This window comes from Physeter macrocephalus, chromosome 16 (genome assembly GCF_002837175.3).
Source record: "Physeter macrocephalus isolate SW-GA chromosome 16, ASM283717v5, whole genome shotgun sequence".
In the NCBI taxonomy this organism is placed as follows: Eukaryota; Metazoa; Chordata; class Mammalia; order Artiodactyla; family Physeteridae; genus Physeter; species Physeter macrocephalus.
This window is the reverse complement of record NC_041229.1, coordinates 38,813,909-38,827,617: the sequence shown is the minus strand read 5'-3', so window position 1 is coordinate 38,827,617 and position 13,709 is coordinate 38,813,909. Positions and strand designations below refer to the sequence as shown.

The 13,709-nt window shown below is 39.2% G+C and overlaps 1 protein-coding gene across 4 annotated transcripts; it reads right to left on the bottom strand.

The window, feature by feature from the left end:
• Positions 1 to 1,641: 1,641 nt before the first annotated feature.
• CWC15 (CWC15 spliceosome associated protein homolog) lies at positions 1,642 to 13,193 on the bottom strand. 4 transcript variants are annotated; one of them, XM_007115111.4, is made up of 7 exons: positions 13,076 to 13,193; positions 11,755 to 11,893; positions 11,057 to 11,169; positions 10,391 to 10,479; positions 8,853 to 8,966; positions 5,313 to 5,431; positions 1,642 to 2,523 (listed from the first exon to the last, which is right to left on the bottom strand). In XM_007115111.4, the coding sequence occupies exons 2-7, from the start codon at positions 11,883 to 11,885 to the stop codon at positions 2,394 to 2,396; spliced, it is 696 nt and encodes a 231-aa protein (XP_007115173.1). In that variant the 5' UTR covers positions 11,886 to 11,893; positions 13,076 to 13,193; the 3' UTR covers positions 1,642 to 2,393. The 4 variants fall into 4 exon arrangements, with proteins under 4 accessions (XP_007115173.1, XP_023987327.1, XP_007115175.1 ...); XM_024131559.3 differs by having other exon boundaries at positions 11,755 to 11,888; XM_007115113.3 differs by having other exon boundaries at positions 13,101 to 13,191.
• Positions 13,194 to 13,709: the final 516 nt, after the last annotated feature.

Sequence of the window (13,709 nt, the reverse complement as noted above, 5' to 3'; positions counted from 1 at the left end):
GGGCTAGGGAAACTCTTAATTCAGAACCAGACCTTTACGACAGAACAAAACAACAGGCTTTCAAACATTTCAGCAGCCCCTGCTATATGCTAGTAGAGGCAGGTAGAAAGAGAACGTGGATGAAATCCCTCCTATATGCCTGCCAAGTACTCACACCTTAAATTAATTCCCATCAAACCCCCTTACTCATCACTCTTGTTACTATTGTTTCATAGGTGAGAAATGTCAGAAGGGCTCTTTCACATGAAGAGGAAGTCAAGCATAGCAGTTAGGAGAATGGGCTGCAAATAGAAACTTCAAGGTTTGAACCTCGGCCCTGTTCTCTTTTATGACTTTGCTTGTTTTAAAATTTCTCTTACAAACTTCAATTCCCTTGTTTATAAAACAGGGAAAATAATAATGCCTGCCTTACAGGGAGCAGTGTTGATAAAACGGATGCAGTACAAGCACGTTTGGTGCAATGTTAGTTAGCTAGTTAGCTTTAGTGAAACCCGAGGTGACTGAGCTGGGCTTCACATCCAGGTCCATCTGGCTTCAAATCCCTAGCTCTTGGCACTCAGCATGGGCTCTTGAAGGGATTAGACAGTTTCTTCAATCACACCTAGGCAAGATGTTTTGCAAGGAGGATGTTAGGCATTTTCGCTAGGAAGGTTGTTACTGGCTTTATAGATCTGAGAGCTGAAACTGTAGCATTTATGTGTCCTTGATCTATAACCAGTTACATAATGTTTCACGTTGGAAAATATTAGGAAAATGGATAAAGAAATCATTGAAATTAGCTTTACTTTGATCCTTCCTAAACCTGTCAGGCTCAAACAGGTTACCTGAAGTGGATCTTGGGGTAAGGGTGCATCTAAATTGTAGCCCCGGGTATGAATTATAAGCCTTTCAGATGCTACAAAGTTCATATGCTGCTACTTCTTTTCCTCAAGACTTTACCCATAATCCCAAGAACTAGTTTTGGAAATCTAAATAATGCTTCTCACTTCTATAAGCACATCTTCATGTAGTTTTAAGGCACTCATACGTTTCCCATCAAGTGTTAACGTTGATCCAATCACTCGGCCTGAATTTTATTTCCTTAGCTTTGAATAACCCAGTATTTCCTTCCTATGTGTGTTGCTATGAAGAAAATTGAAAACAAATGTAAAGGCACTTTATAAATTGTAAAGTTGGAGATAAAAATGCTTCAGTACTATTAAAGGCTTTAAAAAATACTAGTCAAGGTATTCAAATTTACGTGTAAATTGCTCAGCTGGAAAAAAAAAAAAAAAAAGAAGGGTATGAACGTGGTCAAGGCCTGGGCTACGATTCCAGCTCTACTCCTGACTCAGGTTACATACAACCTGTGTCCAAGCTTCCACTGGGGATCCTAGAGAAAGGGGTTTAAATAAATAGCCAGTGATTAACACATTATTTTTGCTTTAAAAGTTTTATCTTTAACCTTACCAAACTCAGTATCATTCACAGCTGAGGAATCCTATAAATGGGTCTCTACCTGTAGAAGGCTCAATTTCTGGTCTCACATTTTCTATCAATGTGACATCCTTAAAATCCCAGCCCAGGTTTAGGGAAACTTCATTTTCCAGCTGTGCAGAGACCCTCCCACTTCCTGTATCCATATCCTCCAAGATAACAATTCTGTTTCCAAAGGTTTTATTTCATGTATTGTTTGATGTTAAACTCTCCAAGGTTTTGCATCTAATGAGTGTCAGTGTGCAAACTCTACCTATCTCATTCAAGAGAAACATGGCAGTTGAGTAACTAAAACACAGGTGAACGTCACATGCTTCCTAGGCATGCTTAAGGAGCTCTTGTTTTGGGCTCAGAGAAAAGAAAGGGGCGCCTGCAGAAGTGAGAGGTACCCCATGCTCCCTCAGACACACACTCAGGGCACTTCCTGTTTGATGACACTCTTCCATGCCAACATGGTGGTCCAAAATGGAATCTCTTTAATTTTTCATCACACTTTTAAAAGATACAGAGGAGATATGAATTAACTGACTTTAAATCAATGTTAGAGATAAGAGGAAAAAATGTTAACACAAAGAAATACAACACACGAAAGAAAATATGCAATGTTTTATAAGCTGCACACATTTCAACAAAAAAGGTGGGGACACAGATTATTAAAAATATTTATTACAAGCAGATTCCTTTTCCCATATTCAAAAGAAAAACATATGACTGGAAATATTGAGATGGCAAGTGGTTAAACCAATTCCCAGTCCTTACCAAGTTAGGAATCAATAAAGGAAAAGATATTTTGGAACTTAAAATTAGGGAAGGCTATACACAATTTAGATGGGTGGGGGGAAGAGAAAAACAAAAACACCAAAATAAAGTCATATCGTTTACATTTTACAGCCTTTAATTAAGCACATAAAACTGTACTATTTAATATATTTCTCCATGAACTTTTTGTGAAATTCAGATCGCAGCGTATCATTTACAAATCTTTTGTCTTTCTTCTGATCATCTACACCTTTTGCACAGTTCTTGAAAACAACATCATCATCCCACCTGAAAGAAAAAAAGAAAATAGAACAATCTTACAATGCTTGTATCAACAGACAAGAACACCGTGTGAGTTGTAAAGCTTATTCATCACACAAAAAGATGCTCAACCTGTACATCATTCAATGTAGCAATTACACCCAAAAGAATAAAGAAATTCTTAATAGGCTGTTAGCTTGCTTTTTTATAACAGGAAGGGTAATCCTTATTTAGAACATACACAACATTCTTATTATTTCTCCAGTATAAGAAACTTTGAGTTAAAAAGCAGAAATTACATAAATATTTAATGTTTTCAGGTCTAAAACAAAGAGGCAGTACCTGGTTCTACCCTGATTAGTATGGACAGCTCTAGATGATAGCTGGACGATTTACTATAGTTAGATTATGTGGTTTTAAGGATTTTATACATACTCTTTTATCAGTTAACATTTAGTAATCATTCACTGTAGTATTTACAATTTAGGACAAAAGAAGAAACTATTGGGGTAAAACAGTTAAGGCTCACATATTGGCTCACATCTACATTAACTACAAAGAAAGAGCAGCTGAAGAGCTTAGGGCAGGAATCTCCAGTTCGTTTCTCCTGGTTGGATTTCATAATGTGTAAGCTTAAAAAAAAAAACAAACAACCACCCACAGATGGGCTACAAAACACATGTTTTATAGAAAATAAAGATTATGATTTCAAAATATCATCTAGCATAGAAAACACAAACCCATATATGTAATACATAAACTCTCAGAAACATATATAAAATGAAAGCCTATATAATGTGTGTGTTTGCCTGTGGACGTATGCACGCCAGAAGAAACTGCACGTCGAAAATAAGCAAAGAACGTGGGCATCTTTGAAAACAGTGTTTTAAGTCATCACTGGTGCAGTGCAGAGAAATGTGAAAAGCTGAGCAGAGCTAGGTCAAATGTGATCTGCACATTAACACAACATGTTTCAGTCTCCAAACGATTTTATCTGCATCCAAACAAGGCAGAACTATATAGCTTAATACAAATATAAATCAACGTAGTTTTTTTTCTACCCACTCTCTCCTCAACTCACTCCCCCCAACAGGCTTTGACCCCACCCTCTCAACACCAGCACTGCTCTCCCAGGGCCCTAACTCCAATCGCCACTTTGCAGTACCCACTTCACTTGGCCTGTCAGCAATATCTGACCTAGATAATTACTCTCCTCCTCTTGAAACTGTCTGTGTGGCTCCAAGACACCTACCAGCCTCTTTCGGTTCATTTCTTCCCCACTGGCTGCTCCTTCTCAGCCTAGTTTTTTTCATTCATAATTCATATAATCAATATTTACTGAGCACCTAGTATGTACCAGGTACTATTCCAGGTATGGACAGCTAATCATCTACCTGACCTCGAAATATTACCCCAAGCTCAATCCTCTGACCTCCTCTCTGGCTATCCTCATTCACTAAGTAACCTCATCTAGTCTTCATGGATTCAGGAAACTTCTGTAAGTTGACAGCTCCCAAATTCATGATCTCTAGCCTGGGCTAACTCCAGAACTGTGTATCAAGCTACCTACTCAACATTTCCACATAGACATATATATCAGCCCAAAGTTACCATGTCTTAAACCTGTCCTTCCGCCTCCCCACCTCAGTTCACATTCTTCCCCCTCTCTATCCTTTCAATAGCTCGGGTCAAATACCCTGGAGTCTAGTCTCTAATAAAATGTCACCTTTCTTGCAAATCCTCCCTTGCCTATGCAACTGCCATTGTAAAGACTTGTTTTTGTTTTTTACTATGAATGAGTCAGGAAGCCACTGGATGGTTTAGAACAGGATTGAGATATTTTATTTTAAAAGGACCATGATGTTGCTATGTTAAGGAAAAAACCTGGGGGTAGGGATGGAGAGGGTGGTGAGCATGCAAGCAGACCAGTTAGGGGGACTGCATCACTCCGGATGGAGATGGCAGCAGTGGAAGTGGTGAGAAATTATAGATATGGTTTAAATGTTAAGCCTACACAGGGTTTCTTGATCACACACACGGTTTAAATACTCTCTCTCTCTCTCTCTCTCTGCTGTCCTTAGGAAGGCCGCTTGCAAGGTTGGTCCCTGGCTGGCATTTGGAAACTAGGATTGCAGGAATCTTCTCACTGTCACTATGTCTGGACTGTCTGTACAAATAATGTGGTTTATGAACACCTGCTTTCTTTCCAGGAGTCTCAATTTTGGTATGTACTAGGCAGAGATTGCCTATATGAGCAGCCAATAAAAACCCTGGGAGTCTCTAATGGGTATTCCTGGGCAGCAACACTGCACAAATGTTGCTGCATTTTCATTACTAGGGAAAAGAATGTGCTCTGTGTGACCCCTCATAGGAGGGACACAGCATAAGGAAGCACACACACTTCCTTCAGTGCCTTTTCCCTTTACGATCTGGCTGTGTATCTTCACTAAGTTAGTCATGAGAACAGCTACATGCTGAGCCCCCTGAGACCTTCTAGTCTCTGAATGTGAAGGATGGTTTTGGGGACCCTTGACACATATAACTACAATGTAAGCTTTGTAGGGTCAAGGGCTCAGTGCACTGCTCTGTCTCTAGTACTTAGAACAATCTCTGGTACACAGCTGGTTACTGTAAATATATACTGAAAATAAGTTTATTTTCTTTCATTCTCCTTCCATTATTCCAAAATGTGATGGAGAAAAATATCAGTGGAAAGTGGGCATTAGAAGCTTTACATAATATAGTTTGCTATAAAACTCATAATCTGTGTGTGTGTATATATATACATATCTCTCCAACCCATTATTGTACAGTACCTTCTTTTAACTTTGAAGTTGGCCTGAGGCTGGGATGGGCCAGTGAGATTAAGGAGAGGGTTTCCACTCAGAATGTTTTCCATACGAATCCTTTCTTCTTCAGCCTTTTGTTCTTGTTCCTGCCAACAAGAGGGGAAGATTCATATTTACTTATATTACTTCTGGCATCAATCCTATAATATAACTCATATTTTAAAAGACTGTTAGGATTTTAAGAGGGAGATGGGATCAGCATCAAGGTAGTATTGCTTTTTCTTTGTTTTTAAGACATACCAGAAAAGTCTCACTTATCAGAATAAAATAATTGGGCATTTTCATTATAAATATTTCAGGCTTGCCATCATACATTCATTAGTCTCTTTCTGACTTTGACATTCTTGAGTTGCATATTTAAATCTATTTTCTTTCTTGAAGTACATACAAAATTACATAACTGTTTAAGAGAGTACATCTATAAACATTCTAATAATTTAAGAACATATTAAACATCAAAAAGACACATTTAGCAAAGCAATTATCTCAATTTTTAAGGAAGGGTTATATATAACTGATTAAAAATAATTTTATTTTGAATTACTAACAATGTAAACTTGCATCTCTAGGACTGGTGACAAGTTATTATTAACCAAGAATTATGTCCTAAAATAAGATAAACCATCAGGTAAAAAATTATATTCAGTAAACATGCATTTCTACTAATTTACCTGAGGTTTACCCATTTTATTCTTATGATTTATTGTTAATGACTTTCTATTTCTATCTCTCTCATCTGTCATCAGTTACATGCTTGTCTTTCTTCACTTTTATTTCAGCATTAACCTCTTTAAACTCAAATCACCCTCAGTCTCCTTCTTAGAATTAGAAATATAAAATGTCTAAAATCCTTAGCCATAACTTCTAGATCTACCTGATTCCATGCTATCTTAAACCAAAGATAGATCCCACTTTGCTGTGTTTTGGGGATGACAAAACTGATGACTTAATATACCAAGGGAAAAAAGACTTTCTGGAAGTCTATTTATAATGAACCTGTGTTAGACCACTTGGAAAAATAACCTGATTTTCTATACAGGTTAAAGATACTTCATTTTAATAATCAAATGAGAACAACTGATTTCATTTTTATGAGGCCAAATAACTGGGAGGTGAGAAGATGCAATTTTCAGGGAAATTAACAGGAAAATTCCCTTAGGTCATTTTCAGACTTTAAGCAAGCAAAACTCAGGGGCATCCACCATAGATTAAGAACAGATAGCTTTCTAAAAATTATATACTTATTTTTAACAAATTATATTGATGATAAGTAAAAAGACATATCTCTGAGATGCTAGACAAACAGGAGCTCAAGCATACAATGTATCCAAATTTATAACATAACAACATATGTGATGTAATAAGGTCCTGATCATTTTATGTTCGGAATATTAGTTCCTATACAGTTACTGGTTGATTGCCATACATAGCACTGGGGAAAAAAGGTGCCAACTCTTTCCATACTTAAGTACCAGGTACACTGTTTCATGACTATAGGTATAAAGGATGGACAGCCTGTGGTTTGGTCAAAACTGAACCATCTTGTTTTGTAAATAAAATTTTACTGGAACACAGTCACATCCATTTATTTATGCACTGCCTATGGCTGCTTGTATTACAATTAGCTGAGTTGAATAGTTGTGACGGAGGCTGTATGGCCTGCAAGCCTAAGATATTAACTATCTGGCTCTTTACAGAAAGTTTCCCAGCCCTTGACACAGGCTGACTGGTTTGAAAACATTTTGGAACACCTCAAAAACCAGCCACTAGAAAGCCAGACAAGGAAATGGGGGACAAATGGAATAAAACTGTCATTCAACTCCAGAAAAACACCAACACATTTTGTACAAAGAAATCAGATGAACCTTGCAAAATTATCAAGATCTTCTGTCTAAAATGGTTATGCTCCTTAAAGGTCAACCAAATGCAGTTAAATGTCTCTTTGCGTATCCACAGCTATTAGGGAGGCAAAGAATTTGGAACAGAACAACTGCCCTCTTGTGGTGTGCCAGTGTAGGAATGGTCTTATAATTCTACAGGAGTTATGCTATCCTATGCCAAATTTTGACAAGAATTGTATTTTTAAATATTTTTCTTCTTCAAATCTGAATTCTAGTAGTCTTCAAAGCCTATCCCCAAATCTTCCTCTTTTCTGAATTCTTCCCTGACCCTTCTGATCCATTTGAACTCTACCTCCCTAGGTTCTAAGCATTAACCTACATCAGTCTTTTCCCCAAGTCTCTTTCCTTTTTTTAAATAGAGCAATTCTTGGTTCAAATGAAATCTTACACAGAAGCCCATTAAAAAAGCTGCTCTTTTCTGGTTGAAAGTGGAGGCAGGGACTTCCCTGGCGGTCCAGTGGTTACGAATCTGCACTGCCACTACAGGGGACATGGGTTCAATCCCTGCTCGGGGAACTAAGATCCCGCATGCTGTGCAGTGTGGCCAGGGGAGAAAAAAAAAAGGAAATGGAGGCAGATATATCTACTTGAGTGTCTCACAATATATCAAGTTCGGTATGTACCAAACAGAACTCATTATTTTTCTCTCCACTGAAACATGCTCATCCTTTGGCATTCCCTGATTAGTGTATAGCACCAACATCGACCCAGAAACTGCCACAGCTAATCAGTCACTTTCTCTGGTCAATTTTATCTCCCTGATAGCTCTATCAGCATCTGTTTACTTCTCTCAAATCCAACTTCTATCATGCAAGATTCTCATAACTGCATGTGAGGATTATTGGAACAGCCCCCTACTCAGTTCTTTCCTCTACCCTCCACATCCCAGCTAGAGTAATCTTTCTAAAATGCATACCCAACCTTACCATCTCCAGCTGAAATCGACTAGTTCCACAGGTCCTTTGGAAGAGAGTTCAAACTCCTTTAGCACTGATCTACAAATCTCTAGTGCTCTGACTTGCTCTTGCCTCCCAAGTTTTGTCTCTTATTGTTACTACTATGGGTAATTCACTCAAAGTTTAAAGGTACGTACTATGGATCCTACTTAATTCGTCTGTCTTTCAGTTAGACATTCTTTCCTTCCATTGTGTAAATGTAGAGACTGTGGGGACTCAGAGAAGCTAGGTTATATAAAATTTATTGACAGATGGCCTCAGCAAGTGCCTGGAAAGAAGGCTGGGTCAAAAGACAAGGAGAGAGATAAAGATGGCCTCATTATACCTGTGGGTTCTTTGTAGGCTATGACTACATCTTAATCATCTTTGATTCTTCCGACACTTAACAGACACTGACTATATGTCTATTGAACAAATAACTGAATGAAGAGCATTTTGATGAGTATCTCTGAACTATTTGGAAAGAATTTCTAACATAACCAGGAGACTTAGGATGTCATAGGAATCACCAGATTTATAAACCTACAGGTCCTATAATATCGAGACATGGTATGGATGATTTCTAATATAAGGTGATATTACTTGATTTAAAAAACACTTCTACTTTAGTTTATGTGAGAAGATGTAAATATTTAACATGCTGGTTTTACCTTCCTGGCCTGCTCTTCAGCTCTTTCTTTTTTAATTTTTTCCAGCTCCGCAAGAAGAGCTGCAGTATCATCATCATCACTCTCCTCTTCAAAATCTTCATCTTCATCTTCCTCCTAAAAAAGAATGGTGATGGCCCAGGAGATGGGAAACAGAATAGATTATTCATTTTTTTCCATAAAAGTGGCACTCATCAAATCTTTGGAGCAGGATTAATTTTCCTAGAGGGAAAGATAAATGTACCTAAATACGGTTAAAATTAGCAACAACCAAAAAATAAAATAAAACCCCACAAAAAAGCTTACAATTACTTACTAAAATGTCAACCTCTGATGTATTTTAGACATTATAACAGCAAAGAGTATAATGAAGGACCTTTCAAATTTACAAAGTCAAATGGGAATTTACATATGAAAATATTTCTAAAACCAGAAAAGGAACACTTTATACTAAGTGTTACAAAGTAACAAAGTATGATACACACTACATACTTTGATCCTGGGAGTCAAAATAATGTTATATAGCTCAAAACAACTAGGAATTAAAGATAGTCAAAGGTACAGAAAAGGGTGTTAAATTCTCAGAAAAAAATAGTTTCAAATGAATAATCATTATATCTCACTTAAAACTGAATTCCTTATATTGAATTACTGAGTTAATTTTTAATTTAGTCTGTCAACTCTAGAATTACTAATATATATGCTTATTAGATGCTACCCTTGAAAAGTCACTCAGCTTTTTCCTCTGTATGTAGAAAACTGCAAATTAATTACAGATTGTGCAGTCCCACTAAATTTTAATGTTAATTAAAGTGCCAATCCTTAAAAACCTTCCACTTAGATCACATTCCTCCCTAAGCACAGAGGGAGCCATTAAGTGCATTGAACATTTGGAAGGGGCATTACTGGTAGCAAGTATGGAAAGGCCCCTACATTCACTGCAGGGGATGCTATCAATAAAGAGCCCAGTCTGAAGAGTGCCCTCTGAAGGGGAATAACTAGTCCAATTTCCATGGTTTAATACAGGGAATTATTTTATAGGGAAGCATATCTTTTAATAGATCTCTTCCTTCTTTGGCTCTCCAGAGATCAAACTTGAAGTTTGATTAACCACAAGATAATGCTTTTTGTTTTAAAATAAACTATAGAGTTTAGCATTGAAGTCAGAGCTATAATTGAATAAGAGTAAGTAAAAATAAATACAAATCGCTTCTTGGGGCTTCCCTGGTGGCGCAGCGGTTGCGCGTCCGCCTGCCGATGCAGGGGAACCGGGTTCGCGCCCCGGTCTAGGAGGATCCCACATGCCGCGGAGCGGCTGGGCCCGTGAGCCATGGCCGCTGAGCCTGCGCGTCCGGAGCCTGTCCTCCGCAACGGGAGAGGCCACAGCAGAGGGAGGCCCGCGTACCGCAAAAAAAAAAAAAAAAAAAAAAAAAAAAAAAAAAAAAATCGCTTCTTAAAGCCAAAAGAATAGATAAAAAGGTATTTCAGAAAAATGGTAAGTAAATTACTACATGGAGATGAGAGGAGGAAGTAAAACATACATCTGTTAGAGGGTCGTCTGCATCGAGGTTGGCAGCAGGAATCTGGTCCAACCGAGGCTTCTTTGACACTGAAGAGGAGGTTGTATGTTCTGGGGGAAAACAAACATTATTTAGCTTATTGAATCAAATCCGGCATTTCTTATAACATTTTAGGGACCTGTGGGCAAGAAGAGCTTAGGTCTTAAGCATGACAGTAGGGATTATAACCACAGTGCCTGGCAAATAAGCCCTTGGCAGATATTTATTGAATGAATTAATAAAAGTATTGATTTTAATATGGGAACTGTAGCCTCTCTCAGGAAATTTAGGAAACAGTTTACTTATGCTAGAAATAAAAATGGAAGAATTTCACAGACAGAAACCATGGGGCCTCAAAAAGTCTGGCTGGCTGTGTAAACAGTTAAAAACTCCTTGATCTGAACTGAAACAACAGTTGCTAAATATCCCCAGATCACCTAGTTCTAACACAGAAACATAAAAAGATGGAATTGGAATCAACTTCATTATCTTCTCTAATCCAATCAAATCTTTCAAGAAACTGTTATAGCTCACACCTATATTTAAAAGCAAACAAACAAAAATAGTAATCCATTCCAATTACCACATGAAAGAAAAACTACTGTCAACATAATGTTACGAGAGAAATGTCTGGGGTAGTGTTGGCACCTCGGGTTGGCCGGTCTCTGTTTTTTTCTCTTGCAGCAGCTCTCTCTCTCTCTTCCAACTCTCTCCTGAAGTCACGGTTCCGAACTTCTTCAGGGGCATCCTGAGTGGTCTGTCTAAAGTAACAAAACAGGGCAGAAGTACTTCTAAAAAACACATGGCTGTAGTAATGGAAGACAATCCACAAAAAGCAACTTTGTCCTGAGTCCCTGAAGCATAAGTCCCACTGCGGGAAATGGACAAGATCACCCTAATCTGAAGGTTACTGATAGGCATCCTGTGATGTATCCAATATTTCAAGAAACTCAAACTAAATCACATACTTTCTTATAATAAGGCTGCAGGCTGATCAAAATGTCTTTACTTTTTGTTAGTATGTTAATTCAGAGCTCGTTAGAGTAACACTTTTAATCTCATACTGATTAGTACTGACAGAGCCTGGTGCCTCTGAAGTAATGTATTAGTTACTGTTCCATCTACATATGGAAATGCCTCGTTAATTGGAATTTCTGCTTAAGGAATATCTAGTAGCATTTTACAATCATAGAGCATAATTTTAGTGCCAGAAACACTATTGCATTCTACTCCTATGAAAATAGATAAGTAATAATAACCCACACATGGTACTATCTCATGACCATGTCATTCAACAGATTTGGTCTTGCTTTGTGAAACAAGAAAAACATAAAAGGCTTCATTACCTATATTTTATCTTTGTATGAGAGGGTAGGTCTCTGCTTGAATACTGCTTTGAGAGTTGGCTCAAATCACCTTCTCCTTTTCCTCTCCCCCCTCTTGCAGGTTCAAAAGTTGGCCTAGCTGCTGTTGTCATCTTCTATGCTTTGAAGAAAAACAGTGTCAAGTTATTTCCAATATGATGAACTCTCATTTTATAAAGTATTAATCAATATCCCTCCTTGTGAAACAATTTCCCTAACTTATTCCCCAAAACTTATTTTAAATAATCTCAAAAGCTCTGAACAAAACAAATAATGAGGCTCAGGGTGTACAAGGAACATGGCAGATATTTAGTCTGTCATCAAGATATGAGTTTGTGTTCCTGTTCTCCTTCTGGCTCTGTGACCTCCGGCAAACCACCAAGCTTAAGTTTCTGTCATCTGTGGAATGAGGAGGATATTCCTAATAGTATCACTAAGAAATGATGAGACTTGAAATGTCAACACCCTCGTAAAATACAGTACTGCCATGTCCAAGTTTTAAAAAATCTCAGCTCAACCTTACTCCACCAGACTCCTTACGGTTCCCATTTTATCTAAATCTCACACAGCAGAAAATAGGATCGTAACTACAAAAACAAAAAAGATATATAAAAAAAATCACTGACAAAGCTACTGAATGTCCTGGAAAAAAAGGTAGACTTTGATGACAGTTACAGAGGCAAAGTTCTCCAACAACCTTTTGTTGATCTAATTTTCTTCTACAGCAGCCAACGTAACACAAATCAGATCTTTTGCAAATTACAATTTAAGAAATGCTCAAAACACAGGAACCCACCCCCAAAGGTTATGCTACTTTTGGCTTTGAGCAACTAAAGGATACTGCATAGCAGATGTGGCTACTAAAACATTCTCAAGGGTCGGAAAAGCAAATGTCAGGGGAAACTGGGGGAAATGGTACACTTCTCTCGATTTTCAAAAAAAAAGGAGAGGGATGTACCCAGAGAGGGAGAAACAGGGTTGCCGGCCTCTGGGGGCGCCGCCGCCCCCCACATCCCCCCGGGTTATCATTACCAGCGCCTCTGGGGGGTTCACCTTCGGGCTGTCACCGGGAACCGGCTGACTCTTCACCCCTGCCCCACTCGGCGAGGGGTGGGGGCGCCCGGACCCTGCTTAACGCTGTCTGCAGAGTCATCTTCATGCTGCGCTCTCCGCTGCCAGCCCGGGACTGGCGACGCTCCTGACAAGCGCTGAGCTCCACCACCCGCCCGCCGCTCCAGGGCCTCCTCTGCCCGCGCTCGCTTCTCCGCCTCCGTCCCCAACCGCCCTTTCCCGCCCCACTCACAGTCTGCTTTCCAGCTGCCGCTCACTTTGGCCGAGCTCCGATGCAGTTGCCTCAGGAGATCACACAGTCGCCATTATAACTCTTGGCTCCCAGAAACCTCTGCGCCCAGGGCTAAAGCCCAAGACCCGGAAGCAAACCCCAAGCTCTTTAGCCGCCCTTCAGAGGCAGAGACGGGGACCAATCAGCGGAGGTCAAGGTGGAAGTCGGCGTGACGACAGCAAGGGGCGGGGCTGAAACGGCCCAGGGGGCGGGCGTTTGAAATCAGTGCTTAAGAGTAGACCCTAAGCATCATTGTATACCTTCAAGAACCAATTACTTAATGTCTCTTCCGTCTTTTCCTTTCCCGACCCCCTCCCAGACTCCTTCATTCTGGTACTGCGTGGACGGAAAGCCCCGGGTAGCAGACACCACGTCCCCGGCTAGCGAGAGAGAGCGTAGAAAAGGATTACACCAAACTGTTTAAATCCAACGGCTCCTGCTCTTTTCTCCTGAGCTAGACCCAACAACCCTAGAGAGTTGGGCTACGGAGAGACTAGTATTTTCATTTAATTGGATATGAAGAAAGAACAAATATGTACGGGGGCAATCACGATCTTTATAAAGGTACCATTCCTGCAAAAATATTAGTCTTCAA

Bases quoted from the DNA above. Each gene is read 5' to 3' on its own strand.
- CWC15 (XM_007115111.4), bottom strand. From the start codon at position 11,885: ATGACAACAGCAGCTAGGCCAACTTTTGAACCTGCAAGAGGGGGGAGA. The intron at 11,170-11,754 runs GTAATGAAGCCT...TTGTTACTTTAG, and splicing joins CATACAAAGATAAAATATAG to ACAGACCACTCAGGATGCCC. The intron at 10,480-11,056 runs GTGCCAACACTA...GTTTTCCCCCAG, and splicing joins CAGAGACCGGCCAACCCGAG to AACATACAACCTCCTCTTCA.